General features: G+C 38.5%; 1 protein-coding gene across 2 annotated transcripts in view; it reads right to left on the bottom strand.

The window, feature by feature from the left end:
- LOC117991240 (sialin) overlaps positions 1-17,427 on the bottom strand; it is an 82,234-nt gene that overhangs the window by 43,911 nt on the left and 20,896 nt on the right. For both annotated transcript variants that reach the window (XM_069504941.1, XM_069504943.1), the window contains exon 3: positions 2,444-2,607. In XM_069504941.1, the coding sequence (XP_069361042.1) occupies positions 2,444-2,607 (164 nt within the window). The remainder of the gene's footprint in view (positions 1-2,443; positions 2,608-17,427) is intronic.

Raw genomic sequence — 17,427 nt, 5'->3', positions numbered from 1 at the left:
CTCTCTGCCGACATCAGAAGTGGGATCAGTGTTGGCACAGACCGGGAACAACGGGAACGGTAATGATAATTGGCGTACACTGTTTGAACAACAGAACGAAAACATGCGTGAACGGATTGCCACCTTACAATAACCTAAACCAAATTACCGTGGAGATTTACCCGAGTTTGATTACCTGATAACCAGGCACGGATTCAAGATCATGCACGACAAACGATTATGACGTATGAAATCAAAATCAAAATAATTTATTCAAACTACGAGAAATCCGAGCTATGGCGTTTACAACTAATATTCCTTTGCGGGACGAGCGCGACGAGGGCAGCTGGTGAGCGATACGTAGATGTCTGCGTCGTACAACCAATTTTAGGCATATTGGAACATAAAGGTGATGTAAATGCATTTTCTTAAGATTCCTGTGCTGAGTGCTCGTTATTTAAATAAAGTTTTACAATCAAGTTTAACGCTGAATGTGTTAATAATGTGGTTTCTGTGGCTACTATTGGTCAAACACGAGTGTTCAGTACCTACGGAATGGATTTTATGTTGTGTACGTGACCGTTATACGTTAAAAGCTCTAAATTTAAATAGAAGTTACAAAATATGCACATGATAAGTTTAAAAAAATGCCAGTAGGTCATGTACCACTCGAAGAGAGTGATGTAAACAATCTAAGTGAAGATCATTATAATGAGTAGAATGATCACGATCAGTAACAGCTCGAGTAGAGACTCTATCGGCCATATGAAGTTTGACCGTGCCAGTAGTTATTACGTAGTCGCAGCCCGGTAGAAATCGGTGTCTCTTGGGGCAACTTGAGAGTCCGTGGGCGCGCGATGCGCGTTTAGCTCTGGTGGAGGTCGGGGTCTTGAGAGACCGTAGCGCAGACAGGTGCGCGTGTGTATGGGAGATGCACACGGATGATCCACAGTGATGGATGTGAGAGTGAAACCGCAATCCACGGGGGATGGATGTGCGTGGGCAATTACAATTGCTCGTTGATCCACTGTGATGGATGTGAGAGTGAAACCGCAATCCACGGGGGATGGATATGCGTGGGTAATTACAATTGCTCGTTGGCTGTGGGAGCCGGGCCGATAGGAGTGTTGACTCGAGTGTTTTCAGAATACATTTTTTGGTTGAATTATTTTTGATTTTTAAAGTAAACGACTGATACATGGCTGTGGTAAAAAAAAATGATTGAGAACCTATTTGTTTTGTTTATGAACAATAATGCGAAATAAACTGTAGCTCAGTTAAATGGTTTCTAGATATTTGAGATAACTGGCGATAATGATTTTAATATTTCTTAGATTTTCTCTATTGAAGTTGAAGTCAGAATTGGCCGAGGAATCAAGCACTCGTGTGTAAGTGTTTAAATAGCTACTCTTTGGTTGTTTTATTTCTTCTCAGAGTAACTGCAGCTGATGTACTTCACACGAGGGCGTGTGCTGCTAAGAACAGGAGTGTCGGAGATACTCGGCAGTAATCGGGACGCAAACGTTGTCTAGTGGCGTTGATCGAGTCTACGCATTATGACACAATCTGGGTTACCATGGACACGTAAGAATAACAATATGGTTTGAAGATGGTAAGAGAAACGACTTGTGTACTTGTGTAGAATCGTATCCCGCGTTCCTATTAAGCCAACATGATAACCCTGTAGATAAACGCCCAATAGAAGGAAATACGACGATCCTAGAGCTCTCTGCCGACATATCTATAAAGAAATATATTGAAGATGCTACATAAGTTTGTCTCTGTTTTATCTCTCAGATTAATTAACGGTAATTTATTCAAGCTTTAAACAGGTTTACTGTCTTTTTAATAGATTTATCATTGAATGATAATGATTATGTACCCAGACCACGTTTTATCTCGGAGCAATTTAGCCGGCTGCATGTAGGTCACGTCGAACCGACATTTGTCTTAATTTGCAGTGTAATAGGCAATTCTGTTGACAGAACTAAGATTTCTGCAACTACATATCTAATGATCTTTTGACGTACTGTAATAATAGTCTGATAAAGGACACGACGACCGACTTTATTTTACTTAAGTCGTACGGGATTTTTTTTACTTACGTCACTCAGGTTGCTAGTATGATGATTGCGAAGGTTTTGTGATGGTGCAACAACCGCTGCTGATGTAGTTGACTGAATTTATGATATTATTGCTGCGACTGTGCCTTTCAGCCAATAGCAGGAAAGTTTCAGATAATCCCGCGGATCATTTCTTTCAACCCGTTCCCTCATAATATTTGCCAATTAATATTTTTAACTTAAGCTTAAACCTCAGCTATTTTACCAGAATAACTTAAGACGCAGTTTAAACAGATGTTAAGCCCATACAACTGAATTTATCCATCGTCAATTTACCGCCACTGCGGTAATCGTCAATTTACCCAACTATCTTTAATCTAGATAGTTTTTGCTGCACTCACCTCTACTGTGCCATTGATGTGTTCTGTGAGGTTGGCAACTGTGTGGTTCTTTGTGTCGTAGATCATCTCGACGATGGCGATGGTGAGGTTCACACGCAGCGCGTAGTTCAGCATGAAGCCGAGGAGCACCATGATGTTCAGCACTTGCACGCATGTTAGACAACCTGGAAGAACAGATATCATCAGTAAATTTTACGAGATATTTGAGTAAGACGTTTGCTTAATGGTACAGCCCTCGCTCATCTTTGTGACTGCTTTGAAAACAGCAGCATTTCTATACGCAGTAGGCAAATTTTTGTCAGCGGAACGTATGACCTCTCATACACATGCGCAAATGCGAGCTCGTTTACAATACATGTCTGTTGAACTCACTGCGTAGTTCAGAGCACCCATAAAGATTGACGAGGTCTTACCAACTGACAAGATGTGAGCAGATCAAAATTTAGATCAAAATATGAAAATTGGCAACCAAATTGGGAGGGTACTAAAATTAATGAAAGTAAAGTGAGGCAAAATATAAAATTGTTTAACTACGTGAACTTTCAAATGATCGGCGGGGTGTTTACGTATCTCGCGACAGGCTTGTGACAGGCGTAAATCTCGCGATCATTGCTGTCAAACGTCCTGGCAGAGAGACAGCAATAGCCACAAAGCAAAATAAGAAGAAGAAGAAGAGAGAAAGCAAATGAACTGTCGCATTGCTACTGATGTCGTGTTGCTGTCGCTATTGCAACCTTTTTACGTAATCACCCCGCGGGATGGCGATGACGGATCGAGTTCAAGAGGCTACTGCAGCATGATCTCAGAAAATGGGCCAGAGCAAATCAATAATAGTTTGATGTTCCTAAAAGAACAAAATATTATGTAGGAGGTTGGGACCAAAAACTGAAGATAAAATTTCAATAATTAATGGGGTGGAATCTTCGACCACTTCAAAAAGGGGTAGAAAATAAATCAGTACCCTTATTATAAATGCGAAAGTGTGTTTTGTTGGTTTGTCCTTGTACAACAGTGCAACGGATTGATGTGATTTTTTGCATGGGTACAGATAAAGACCTGGAGAGTGACATAGGCTACTTTTTATACCGGAAAATCAAAGAGTTCCCACGGGATTTTTAAAAATCTAATTCCACGCGGACGAAGTCTCGGGCATCAGCTACTTTTAAATAAAGTCTATGATGCAGATGATGAAAACTTTTGGACTAAGTTTTGGGATATTAATTACGGGCGGCGTTATCCTTTATGAAAAGGTAGTAGGTATGTAGTTAGGTAATGTGAATTGATATAAGTATTTTTTATTTTTGTCTCACTCTGTTTAATTTTTTGGACATAAATTAAAATAATTATAAAATAAATCTTGTGTTTGAATTATTATCCGTGAAGAAGACTTAACGACCTTCCACGTTCTTAAGGTTATAAATTATTAGATAATAAAACAATTATGATTATAAAACTTAATTTTGTGACGGATATACTCATAAAAACCGGCCAAGTGCGAGTCAGGCTCGCGTAACGAGGGTTCCGTAATACAGTCGTATTTTTTCGACATTTTGCACGGTAACTCAAAAACTATAATACATAAAAATAAATAAAAAACTGTTTTAGAATTCACAGGTGAAGACCTTTCATATGATACCTCACTTGATATAGTTCTCTTACTTCGAAAATTGAAAATACTGATTATTAGTTCATGACCACAATTTAATTTTTTTTGTGTGATGTAACCACTTTACGGTTTTCAGATTTTTCCCCGAATGGCTGCTATAAGACCTACCTACCTGCTAAATTTCATGATTCTAGGTCAACGGGAAGTGCCCTGTAGGTTTCTTGAAAGACCGACAGACAGACAGACAACAAAGTGATCCTATAAGGGTTTCGTTTTTCCTTTTGAGGCACGGAACCCTAAAAACAACTTTTTGCATGAACTAAAGATTAAGATCAATGTTGCATTAACTAATTATGTTAATATACCTGCATACATATATCTAAGTGAAGAATTTGTTCGTCTCCTTTAATAACTAGTGGGTTTTTACACTTTACATCATATAAAAGCAAATCTTGAATAGGTTTTATTGTAAAAACTATGTATACTTTGTACAATGAGTAATTAATACACGACTACCTAAAAAAATATGCTTAAGTTATCCAGATTTTTATTGCGGAAGACGCAGCCCCCCGCTTGGAAGACCCCCCCCCCCCCCCCACTAGGTGGACGGACAACATCAGACGAATCGCAGGGAGCCGCTGGATGCAGGCGGCGCAAGACCGTGGCGTGTGGAAGTCCCTACAAAGAGAGGTATGTCCGTCTATTTGTTGATGATGATGATGATGATGATGATGATCCAGAATTTTGTTTCAATTTCAATGTTTTAAGATTGCTGCTGCGTTGGAAGGTGGACGGACCTTCAAAGGTCCCCCCTTAGGTGGACAGACGACATCAGACCTCAAGAGACCTATTTCCAGCCGTTGACGTCTATCGGTTGATGACGATGAAGATTGCTGAGCCTTATAAAATACTAATGTAGGCTGAGATTTATAAAGAAAACTTTGCATTTGCTCAGTTTTAAAACAGTTGAAGTTCTGCTTATATAAGTCTGTCTCGTTTTCGCTCTATAGATCTCAGCCTTAGTCTGCGAGTATAAGGGTGAGATGAATAGAGCGCACTCTGACTTTGCTCAGACTTAAGACACTGTTATTATACGAGACAGCGTTATATAGCTGTCATAAGTCTGTCTCGTTTCAACAAGTACTTAAGTCTAAGCAAAGTCAAAGCACGCTCTATAGAGTTTAGCAGACTGAACTGTGGTTATAGGTGAAGCCTCGCTTACAGCGTGCTTTTTGAAGTTTTTTTGAACCCTAAAAAGTCAACATTTTTCATTTAAATTCATAGTGACCTATATACAAACGATTTGAGTATATGCAAATAATACGCTATTAACATAACGATTTGTTTATGTTGTAGCTTAACGCATAAAACCAGTCTAGTGAAGGATTTTCTTTATAGATTTTGATAATGTAAATTCCGCACAAGGACGTATTATAATCTTGTGATTTAAAGCCGTTATGTTTAACAGGATATTATGTTGACGCTGTGATGGAGTTAATCTTCGTCCTTCCTAATTGATAAACAAGTAATACAAGGACATAGGTATTTTATAATTTTTAGGGTTCCGTACCTCAAAAGGAAAAACGGAACCCTTATAGGATCACTTTGTTGTCTGTCTGCCGGTCGATCTGTCAAGAAACCTGCATCAATCATTACCTATTACAGTCTCGATTGTTCTGATTGGCTGAATTTGTGCGATTCTTGTTGCAACAATGCATTGTAGCCAATAGTGAGCGAGCGTTAACTAATCAGAGATGATTGCGATCGTGACATTGTAGCTGCCATTCTCCCGCAATCGCGCAGCTGAGCTGATTGCGATCGTGACATTGTAGCTGACATTTTACCGCAATCGAGCAGCAGGTGTGGTAAACAAAGACAATACAAAATAGCTCCAAACTACAATAAAATATTTAGATAAACTTTTTACAGCCGGCGAGGCGTTAAAGTTAGTAATTCAAATAGCTTTGACGGACGCCGTAAATCCTTTCCGCCCAAGGTCGAAAAACACGCATTTAGTATTCAGCGGTCCGACAGTAGATGGGTACCTAACAGTTGTAAAAAAAATTGGCGCATTTGCAAAATCACCTCGTGATTATAAATCGTAATGCACGGAAATAAATCAGACTCGAGAAACAATCAAAGATTAGAATTAACTTCATACAATGATAATTTCTAACTATGGGCCCTTATGGGCCTCATAAGAAAGCTCAGAGTCACTCAGCGGGTGATGGAGAGAGCTATACTTGGAGTTTCTCTACGTGATCAAATCAGAAATGAGGAGATCTGTAGGAGAACGAGAGTAACCGACATAGCTCAACGGGTTGCGAAGCTGAAGTGGCAATGGGCAGGGCATCATAGTTGGTAAAACCCATAGACTTTGGGGTCCCAAGGTGCTAGAATAGCGACCTCGCACCGTAAGACGCAGTGTTGGAAGACCCCCCACTAGGTGGACGGACGACATCAGACGAGTCGCTGGATTCAGATGGCGCAGGACCGTGGCGTGTGGAAGTCCCTACAAGAGACTTATGTCCAGCAGTCTGTCTACCGGTTGATGATGATGATGGTGATGAATGACCAATTTTCTGGTGCGAGGCTTCGGCCGTGGCCATTTACCATCCTACCGACAAAAGACATGCCGCTAAGCGATTTAGGGAGAGTGATATAGGCTACTTTTTATTTTAGATAATCAAAGAATTCCTAAAGGATTTTTAAAAACCTAAATCCACGCAGACGAAGTCGCGGCCGTCAAATTTTGTATGTGTGTCAAAAACTACTAAACGAATTTGGTTGTGGAAGGGAGATAGATATATAACCTGGATTAGCACATAGACTACTTTTTATCCCAGAAAATCAGAGTCCCCACGGGATTTTTAAAAAACCTATACACGCGAAAGAAGTCTTGGACATCAACTAGTTAGAAATAGAAAACAGATACTTTAAATTCCCTTTGTGGCGGAAATAACTTTCTAGTTTTGATAATAGTATCATACCTTTTATAATAAAATCCCGCAAACTATTTTGGACTTACCTTTGCACAAGTTTAAAAAATCTATTAAAAATATGCTCCTGAAAAAAGCATATTACACAATTGAAGATTATCTAAATGATAAAAGAGCGTGGATTTGACCTGCAGCTCGTTCCAGCAACGCACAAGACTGCAAATACTATTTTATACATGGCATAATCTTGTACCTATATCAAATATTTGAAAAGAGCAACCGCCGAGTTTCTTGCTGGTTCTTCTCGGCAGAAAAGGCATTCCGAACCAGTGGTAGAAGCATCCGACTATTCGTAAGCACTTGTAAAAGTTTATACGAATAAAAAAGATTTTCATTTTTTTCATTCATTTTCATTTCACAAAGGAAGTTGGTATGAACATGATAACATTGACGTCTCGTACGAGCGAATGTAATTGTATTTCATTCAATTAAGTACGGGTACCTACTTTATTATCTTGACCTTGCATATTTTACAATTAACACATTTTTTGTAAGAATGTTGTTGGGCAGGTTCGGAATTTCGTATCTTATTAATCTTAATATATAAAACTGAAGTGACTGACTGACTGATCTATCAACGCACAGCTCAAATTACTAGACGGATCGGGTTGATATTTGGCATGCAGATAGCTATTATGACGTAGGTACCTATCTGCTAAGAAAGGATTTTTGAAAATTCAACCCTAGGGGGTGAAATAAAATAAAATAAAAATCTTTTTTATTCAAATAAACTTTTACAAGTACTTTCGAATCGTCGTCGGATGCATCTACCACTGGTTCGGAATGCCTTTCCTACCGAGAAGAACCAGCAAGAAACTCGGCGGTTGCTCTTTTCAAATATTTGATTGATAGGGGTTTGAAATTTGTGTAGTCCACGCGGGCGAAGTCGCGAGCATAAGGTAGTCTAAATATATAAAAGGAAAAGGTGGCTAATGAGTTGGACGTGGGTAAAACATTATGCATGTATATTATACGATGTGAGTTGTCACCTTTCGGTCACAAATCTACCTACATTGTAACGGTTACAAACAATGGTGTGTAAAGTCGGCTGTATTACATAACTGTAAACATTACATTGTAAGTTACAGCTGTTTTAACGGCGTCAGTGTTACTCTTACTTACTTTTTACGGTTCCGTACCTCAAAAGGAAAAACGGAACCCTTATAGGATCACTTTGTTGTCTGTCTGTCGGTCTGTCAAGAAACCTACAGGGTACTTCCCGTTGACCTAGAATCATGAAATTTGGCATGTAGGTAGGTCTTATAGCTGGCATTTGGGGAAAAATCTGAAAACCGTGAATTTGTGGTTACATTACACAAAAAAAATTAAATTGTGGTCATAAACTAATAATTAGTATTTTCAATTTTCTAAGTAAGATAACTACCTATATCAAGTGGGGTAGAACAGAATAGAATAGAATAGAATGTTTTTTTATTCATGTAAACTTTTTACAAGTACTTATTTAACTTTATGAAAGGTATTCACTTGTACATTCTAAAACAGATTTTTATTTATTTTAGTTTTTGAATTATCGTACAAAATGTCGAAAAAATACGACTGTTGTACGGAACCCTCGTTATAGACTAGCGCTTGGCTGCAATCAGACCCAGTGCCAAGTGATGATGGATATGCAGATGGACTGCGCTTGCCTCTAGATGCCTATTCATTCTCCACTTGAAGGTACCCATATTATAATTGGAGGGGAAAACTGAAGGGTGTTGCTGGAAGGGTGTTCCAAATCTTAGCGGTTCGGATAAGAAATGAGGAGGCAAATCGCTTTGTACGTATCCGTGGAATTTCCACTACGTACGGGTGCCGACCTTGGCAATGCCTTGCGGTACGATAGTAGAAGCACGTAGAAGGGTGAATGCCTAATAGTTGTTTAGTTTATTAATTAACTATTTTAGAGTGTCTTTATCAGAAACCTAAAATAGGAAGTGATCTACACTAATATCACAGCCTTGAAATATACAGTCCAATAAAAATAATAATTGCGGTGGGTTGCGACTTGCGGAGCGCGGCCGGCGCGGCCCTTTGCACGCAGATTCGCGTAGTCTGCGTGATTGATGGACGAGGGTTTACGTGAGCGTGGTTTTAAATAATTTAAGTGTCGTTTAGTAAGTTCTATCATAAAATGGAGCATTACTGTTCTGTCTACGGATGCTATACGAATTCTAAACAGAACAAGGGTCTAAAATTTCACCGATTTCCCCGCGATTTTAATCCCAATTTTGTGACAACCCTTGCATATTTGCGTAGGAACACGTATATACCTACACGAGCGGCGGCATCGCTCGACTTCAAAGGCGTCGAACAACTGGTAGTATTTCGTTAAACTGTGCTAATATTAAGTAGATATAAATAGGTTAAGTACGTTAGTTTGGATTTAGAAGTAATTCCCGGAACTGATCCGATTTTGTAAATTCATTCACTGATAGATTAGATTAGCTACATTATCCCCTAGTGCTATAAATTGTATATAATATGGCACTATAAATAAACTCTGAAGTCATCGAAATATAGCTTTATATGTATTTCTATCTATTATCTATTTTTAACCGTCTTCCAAAAAGGAGGTGGTTCTCAATTCGGCCCGTTTTTTTTTAAATGTATGTGCACCGATTTTTTCGAGGTTTCTGGACCGATTTGCAAATTTTTTCTTTTAATCGACAGGGGGTGTTTCTTCTTGTTTTGACAACCCTAGTACATATTATTAACATTGATGAAATTCTCACATCGTGATTTAGATAGGTATTATTAAAAGGCTAACAACCGATTCTTAGAACCTACATAGATACTTATTTCCGGCCACGACGTGATTATAATAAATTATTTTCCATATGTGGCTGCGCTATGGCAATTATTCATGGTTCTAATAAAAAGCTATGATTATACCGATTTATGTTACAACTTACAAGTGCTACCGGTTCCTCCTTACGTACCTACTTCTATACTTCGTACTACAGCTAGGTGATTCTCTAACTCAGTGTCTAACACTAAACGATAGTCACCGAGGTTGGTTAGTTCTACATTGGCCCCGATTCTCTAGTCTCTCTCTAAACTAAATTTAGAGTATCTGCATCCTTTTCTTTTTACTAATGCTAAAAAAGGAACGGAACATGACTTTCACATTTAAAGACTCTAAATTTTAGTGCACAATACAAATTTAAACAGTAGGTTTGCGAGTGCGTGCTAAAATCACGGGTTTTACCATCTAAAAATTAAATTTAGAAATGTCAAACTGCTTCTGTCCTTTTCATATTACAATAGTAAGAAAAGGGTGCGAATACTCTAAAATTAGGTTGTGCTTAGAATCGGTGCCATTGCTGCTTCACTGGGTGATATTAAAATATTTTTCGTAGGAAACCTTCAACGAATTAAAAAATGAGCGCCGAGCCTATCATTCAGTATTAGAAACTGATTTAGCGAATCACCCTGCATGCTGGAAGGGGAAAAATCAGAAAACCGTGAACACATTTATTAATTAATTTTTATGCATCATAGTTTTGGATTTATCGTGTAAAATGTCGCAAATGCAAAAAATACGACTGTACTGTGTGTACGGAACACTCTGTGCGTGAGCCTGGCTCGCACTTGGCCGGTTTTTAGGGTTCCGTACCTCAAAAGGAAATACGGAACCCTTATAGGATCACTTTGTTGTCTGTCTGTCTGTCTGTCAAGAAACCTACAGGGTACTTCCCGTTGACCTAGAATCATGAAATTTGGCAGGTAGGTAGATCTTATAGCTGACATTTGGGTAAAAATCTGAAAACCGTGAATTTAGGGTTAGATCACACAAAAAAAATTAAATTGTGGTCATGAACTAATAATTTATTTATTTTCAACTTTCGAAGTGAGTGACTATATCAAGTGGGGTATCATATGAAAGGTCTTCACCTGTACATTATAAAACAGATTTTTATTTATTTTTATGCATCATAGTTTTTGAATTATCGTGCAAAATGTCGAAAAAATACGACTGTTGTACAGAACCCTCATTGCGCGAGCCTGACTCGCATTTAGCCGGTTTTATTAATGTATAAGTGCAGTTGAATTTGAATGGATTTTTTTTCATAAATTTCGGTGTGTAAGTAAACTTTGCTATTTTTCTATTTCCTGAAAGTGACCTTAAAACTAGTTCTCATGACGTGTGTGTAGATAATTCCGCAGTCTATTACGTGAAACAGCCATTAGAGAGGTTGTCGACCTTTGCCTTGGTAAATATAGCTACGGAAGCTGTTGGCAATACTTACCATTACATAAAATAGAATAGAATAGAATATGTTGATTTTTTATCGTTTTGTATTTTATGTCTTTTTTCTTGTACCTTTATTTGTATTTATATTTATTATTAATTATCTAGTTAGTGTAAGTGGCACTGCCGTTCTAATAAGATATAAAAAATGTTTTTTATTCATGTAAACTTTTTACAAGTGCTTATGAATAGTCAGGTAGTTTTAATTTACCACTGGTTCGGAATGCCGTTCCTACCGAGAAGAACCAGCAAGAAACTCGGCGGTTGCTCTTTGCACTTCATACATAGGTATTAGGTATAGTAATACTGAAAGTGTACTTATCTAATACCTATTCTAACAATAATAGTAGGTAGGATCGGGCTGGATAGCTATTATGACGTAGACATCTGCTAAGAAAGGGTTTTTGAAAATTCAACCCCTAAGGGGTATAAAAGGGGTTGAGATTTGTGCAGTCCACGCGGACGAAGTCGCGGGCATAAGCTAGTTAAAAATAAGTATAATAAAAACCACAACGTAAGCACAAGAATTTTTATCTGACTACGTTAAATCCTAAGGAAGGGTTATGATTTTAGCATACAGAAATACATAATGGGGCCGATTCTCTTGTACACAATATCTAAACTAAACTAAAATGACACATCTAAATCTATTGCTATCCCTGTCATAATGTTGCTTGTGGAAAAGGATAGCACTAGATTTAGGCCTGTTAATTTAGGTTAGTTTAGAGATTGTGTACAAGAGAATCAGCCCCATTATACGTCTTATTTAGTGCAAATTAATTTCGTATGAGGTTATTTCTCAATCAAAATATAATAATTTTATCCCGTTTATTATGTTGATTACAAGCATTAAACAACTCAATAAAGCTCGGGAAACACACAACCAGGTTTTTTCCTCCTTCAGTTTATTACATAAACGATAAATTGGTCTACTTTATACGTCATCAATCATCACCTCTGTCTCGTTTTAACTAAACTTAAGTAATGATTAAGCTACTCTGAGTGCGGCAGTAAGACCATTCAATAAATCCATACTAATATTATAAATGCGAAAGTGTGTCTATCTGCTAGCCTTTCTCGACCCATCCGTTCAACCAATTTTGACGAAATTTGGTACAGATATAGCTTACATCCCGGGGAAGGACATATACTACTTTATATCCCGGAAAATCAAAGAGTTCAAATCAAGTTCAAATCAAGCTGGAAACGCATTTTCCAGCAATAAAAAAAGTACTTACATATTCACTTGAAGTTTCACTATCCAAAAGCTTATGTATAAGTTTAAAATGCACACTAGTGAATACTGCCACATATTTCAACTCTCACTAGTCACATAAAAAGTAAGGTAGGACAGGACGACAGCAGGTCTTTATACTGCATAACAAAATAACAATTGATATTCCTTATATTGGATGAATACAATTTTAATTCAATGGTCACACGTAGGGGCCATACATTGTGGGACCGGTTATCCATTGTTCTGTAATGTATGACCTTATGAATGTGTTAAAAAGACACATAGATAAGGACACTGAGTAATGACTAATGAGTTATGTTTTTTTTACCTAAGCTTAAATATCTTTGAACCTAGACACATTAAGAACTAGCTTAAGCTCGCTACTTCGTCCGCGTGGACTGCAAAAATTTTGAACCCCTATTTCACCCCCTTAATTCGTGTATTATTCGTGAAGTCTTTGCTTGGTAGGTACTTATAATATTAATTCAATATGAACACTTCCTGAATCTTGATAACTTAAGCAGGCAGTAACCCTGCAGCATCAGGATTAAGGAGTTGGGTCTAGAAATTTTTATAGGTCCACCACGGAAACTTCAACTGTTAATTTAAAAAAAATTGTGAATCGGTCCAGAAACCCCGAAAAAATCGGTGTACATACATTTTAAAAAAACGGACCGATTTGAACACCATCTCCTTTTGAAATACCTTGCGGATTTGTGCATCTTATTTATATAGCCTGTCATAAAATAACCACGAAATTTATCTTTTATCTCGAGTATAGAGTACAGTAATTTGAGCACACGCTGAAGGTAAACGCATCATCGTTTCCGGGAGTTAATTAGCAAAAACTTCATGTCTATGAAACCGCAAGTTCAAATATAGGTACACTTAAGACAGACCGTCACTCATATTCAAGACTGGTTTTACATCAAATCTAAATATGTAAAAGGAAAAGATTACTGACTTACTGACTTACCAACGCACACCTCAAACTATTTAACGGATCGGGCTGAAAGGCATGCAGATATGACGTAGACATGCGATAGAAGGGATTTTTGAAAATTCAACCCCTAGGGGGTAAAATAGGGGTTTGAAAGTCGTGTACATGTGTGTAGTAGTGTCATGGAATTACTAGTACATTAATCCTTGTCTTGATAATAGTGACATATTTTTGATCCAGATCAATGTTGTAGTTAGTAAAAAAAAAAGGTTTTATCTATATCTATATATTATATATATAAAAGGAGAAGGTGACTGACTGACTGACTGACTGACTGATCTATCAACGCACAGCTCAAACTACTGGACGGATCGGGCTGAAATTTGGCATGCAGATAGCTATTATGACGTAGGCATCCGCTAAGAAAGGATTTTTGAAAATTCAACTCCTAAGGGGGTTAAATAGGGGTTTGAAATTTTGTAGTTCGCGCGGACGAAGTCGCGAGCATACGCTAGTCGATTATAAAATCGCAATTAAGTATTTCTATAAACAACCAGGTATAACCTTGCCTTTGTTATTTATTATAATCATTTCTATAAAAATCAATCTATAATCAGCTTTAACTATTAATTTCCAAGAAAAATTATAGTAGATAAAAATTGATTATATGACGTATTTCCAATATTCTTTCCTGTTGTTCATTTAATCAAGGTTCATTTAATCAGTTGAATAGTAATTTAGGCAATTATTATGCATGCATGCATGATTTGCAATGAAATTTAATAACAGAAATCTACGACTGTCTACTAGACCGTTTACCTTATTATTTTGTGCCTGCTTTTGACACCGTTACTGTAGGATATTTAACTACGTTTTTTAAACATAGATATAGTACGCGACAGGTCGAAATGGCAATCGGGGAGGGAACGCCCCGCACAGCCCACGCGCTAACCCGGTGCGCCCAGCGCGGGTGACGTGTGGGTGTGCAGGGCGTCCCCCCGCCTCATACCCCAATTGCCATCTCAACCTGTCGCGGACTATAGGTACATACGCCTGCCAGTGTGGATGAAGCCTCGCTAGTATTCTTGCTTTTAAAATTGATCCAAACTAAGTAACTGTCTTGAATTGTGGCCGTGTACCGTGGAGTACAAAACAGCTTATAAAATGAAATCGTTAAAAAATTGAGATAGGACACGTTGCCAGTTCAGTCGATAATCAACATAAACATTAATTTTGTTATTTTGTTTGTAAGGTTTCGTTTGTCACATAACTGGACTGTTTACCCTATCATCACGTACTAAAGTTTTTATCCCTATAAATCCATACTTAATAATATAATTGTGAAAGTGTGTCTGTCTATCCGTCTGTCTGTCTGCTAGCTTTTCACGGTCCATCAGTTTAACCGATTTTGATTAAACTTGGTACAGAGTCAGCTTACATCCTAGGGAAGGACATAGGCTACTTTTAATCCCAGAAAATCAAAGAGTTCCCACGGGATTCTTATAGGCCCATCCGTTTAACTGCTTTATATGAAACTAGATGATGCTCGCGACTTCGTCCGGATTTAGGTTTTTCAAAAATGCCGTGGGAACTTTTTGATTTTCCGGGACAAAAAGTAGTCTGTTTCCTTCCCGGGGTGTAAGCTAACTCTGTACCAAATTTCATCAAAATTCATTAAACTGTTGGGCTGTGAGAAGCTAGCAGACCAGAGACTATCCCTCGGTGGAGCAGACAAAAAGACACTTTCGCATTTATAATATTAGTATGGATTTGGTACAGAGCTAGCTTACATCCTAAATGTGTGTAAGACGTACACATTATCGCATCTATAATATATTAGTACGGAAGTAGGCATTATGGTGTGGGCAGAACGTTAGGATCTCACGGGCGAGCAGTTTACTATTTCATTAGCATGCACTTTCCTCGTGCAAGCAACTGAGCACTTGACGGTGGTTCAACCGTAGGTTAGCAATTATTTAGTTTGGCAACGACTTGTACTGTTGGTGTTGTTGTACTGTGCAAGAGCCGTGATAGCCTAGTGGTTAAGTCGCCTCCTATTCGGGAGGTCGGGAGTTCAGTCACAGATACGCCAGGTTTTGTGTTGTTTCGGATTGACTATGCTGCGTAGGCCCTACTACTAGGGGGGAGATACGCCAGGTATAGTGCATTCAATATAAACTGGCGTGTTTCCACTTAAGACCGTCATTAGCAATAACAATAGGATTACATTCGACATGCCACGTAACAATAGGGGTAATAAACCAAACACTCATAGAGCCCATTCATTATTAAAGGAACCGGTTCAACCGTATATCCATACTAATATTATAAATGCGAAAGTGTATCTGTCTGTCTGTCTGTCTGCTAGCTTTTCACGGCCCAACAGTTCAACCGATTTTGATGAAATTTGGTACAAAGATGGCTTACATCCCGGGGAAGGACATAGGACACTTTTGTCCCGGAAAATTAAAGAGTTCCCATGGGATTTTTAAAAACCTAAATTCACACGAACGAAGTCGCGGGCATCATCTAGTAATATATATTTTGTTGCAAATCAACCAGTGTTGATACTTCTGAATTTACCCGTCACTTTTAATATAAGTTAATATTACGCCAGTTAATATTGAATTCACTATACCTTTTCGGAGTTATAAATATCACTTGCTATGTACTATTATTTATTCTGTGCTATGGTGACGTGAAATCATAGAAAAATAGGGCTACAATTATGGCTACCTGCGTCAAATGTACTCACATTTTGACGGCATTTTGAATCTTCAGATGCATCTACCACTGATTCGGAATGCCTTTCCTACTGCTGATGCTGAACGTTTTTTTATTTTTTTTTATTCAAATACAAGTTAGCCCTTGTCTGCAATCTCACCTGGTGGTAAGTGATGATGGCAGTTGGAGTGGGGTATGGCAGTTTTTATTAAACCCATACCCCTTTGGTTTCTACACGGCATCGTACCGGAACACTAAATCGCTTGGCGGCACGGCTTTGCCGGTAGGGTGGTAACTAGCCACGGCCGAAGCCTCCCACCAGACCAGACCAGAAATTTAGAAATTATTAAATTCCAAACCCCTGCCAGGAATCGAACCCGGGACCTCCCACTATTAAGACCACAGCGCTCACCACTGCGCCAGGGAGGTCGTCAAACGTTTTCCCTAACTGTCGTGAACTGCTATCTGTGTGCACTGATAGTGTACTTGTACTTCGCAACTTACGCTATAACAAAGCCGTGAATATCGCCAATATTTGTCTTTATCGTGTAGATGAACCAACTAGTTTTACACAAAAGTAGCGATTCTACAGCTTTCTCTCGCTATAAAGCTATAAGGACAGAGTCGTGAAATTATGGCGACGACGTGACGTCTGATGACTCGGTGGGCGGCTGCGGCCGGTAACTACCTACGCTACAAGATAGTGTTTTATGACAAAGCTGTATAAAGGTATATGTCAGAGTTGATGAAATTACGAGACACTTGAGAAAGGTATGTGGGAAGAAGCAGGTACTTCTTAGTGGAGATTGTAAATTGATTTTAAACCTGAGCGATCGATTAGTTGAGAATTCCATCACCATTATATTTAGAACTTATTAAGTAATTGTAAAGTCTGCCAATATAGCAATATAGCTGTGATAGCCTAGTGGTTAGGACGTCGGAGGTCGGGGGTTCGATCTCGGGCACGCACCTCTAATTTTTCAGAGTTATGTGCGTTTTAATTAATTAAATATCACTTGCTTTAACAGTGAAGGAAAACATCGTGAGGAAACCCGCATGCCTGAGAGTTCTCCATAATATTCTCAAAGGTATGGGAAGTCTACCAATCCGTACATGGCCAGCGTGGTAGACTATGGCCAAAACCCTTCTCACTCTGAGAGGAGACCCGTGCTCTGTAGTGACACTGGGACTCACTGCCAATCCTCACTTTAAAGACGATGAAA

This window comes from Maniola hyperantus, chromosome 19, assembly GCF_902806685.2.
Source record: "Maniola hyperantus chromosome 19, iAphHyp1.2, whole genome shotgun sequence".
NCBI lineage: Eukaryota > Metazoa > Arthropoda > Insecta > Lepidoptera > Nymphalidae > Maniola > Maniola hyperantus.
Note: the sequence above shows the minus strand (reverse complement) of the source record. Positions and strands in the feature narration are given on the sequence as shown.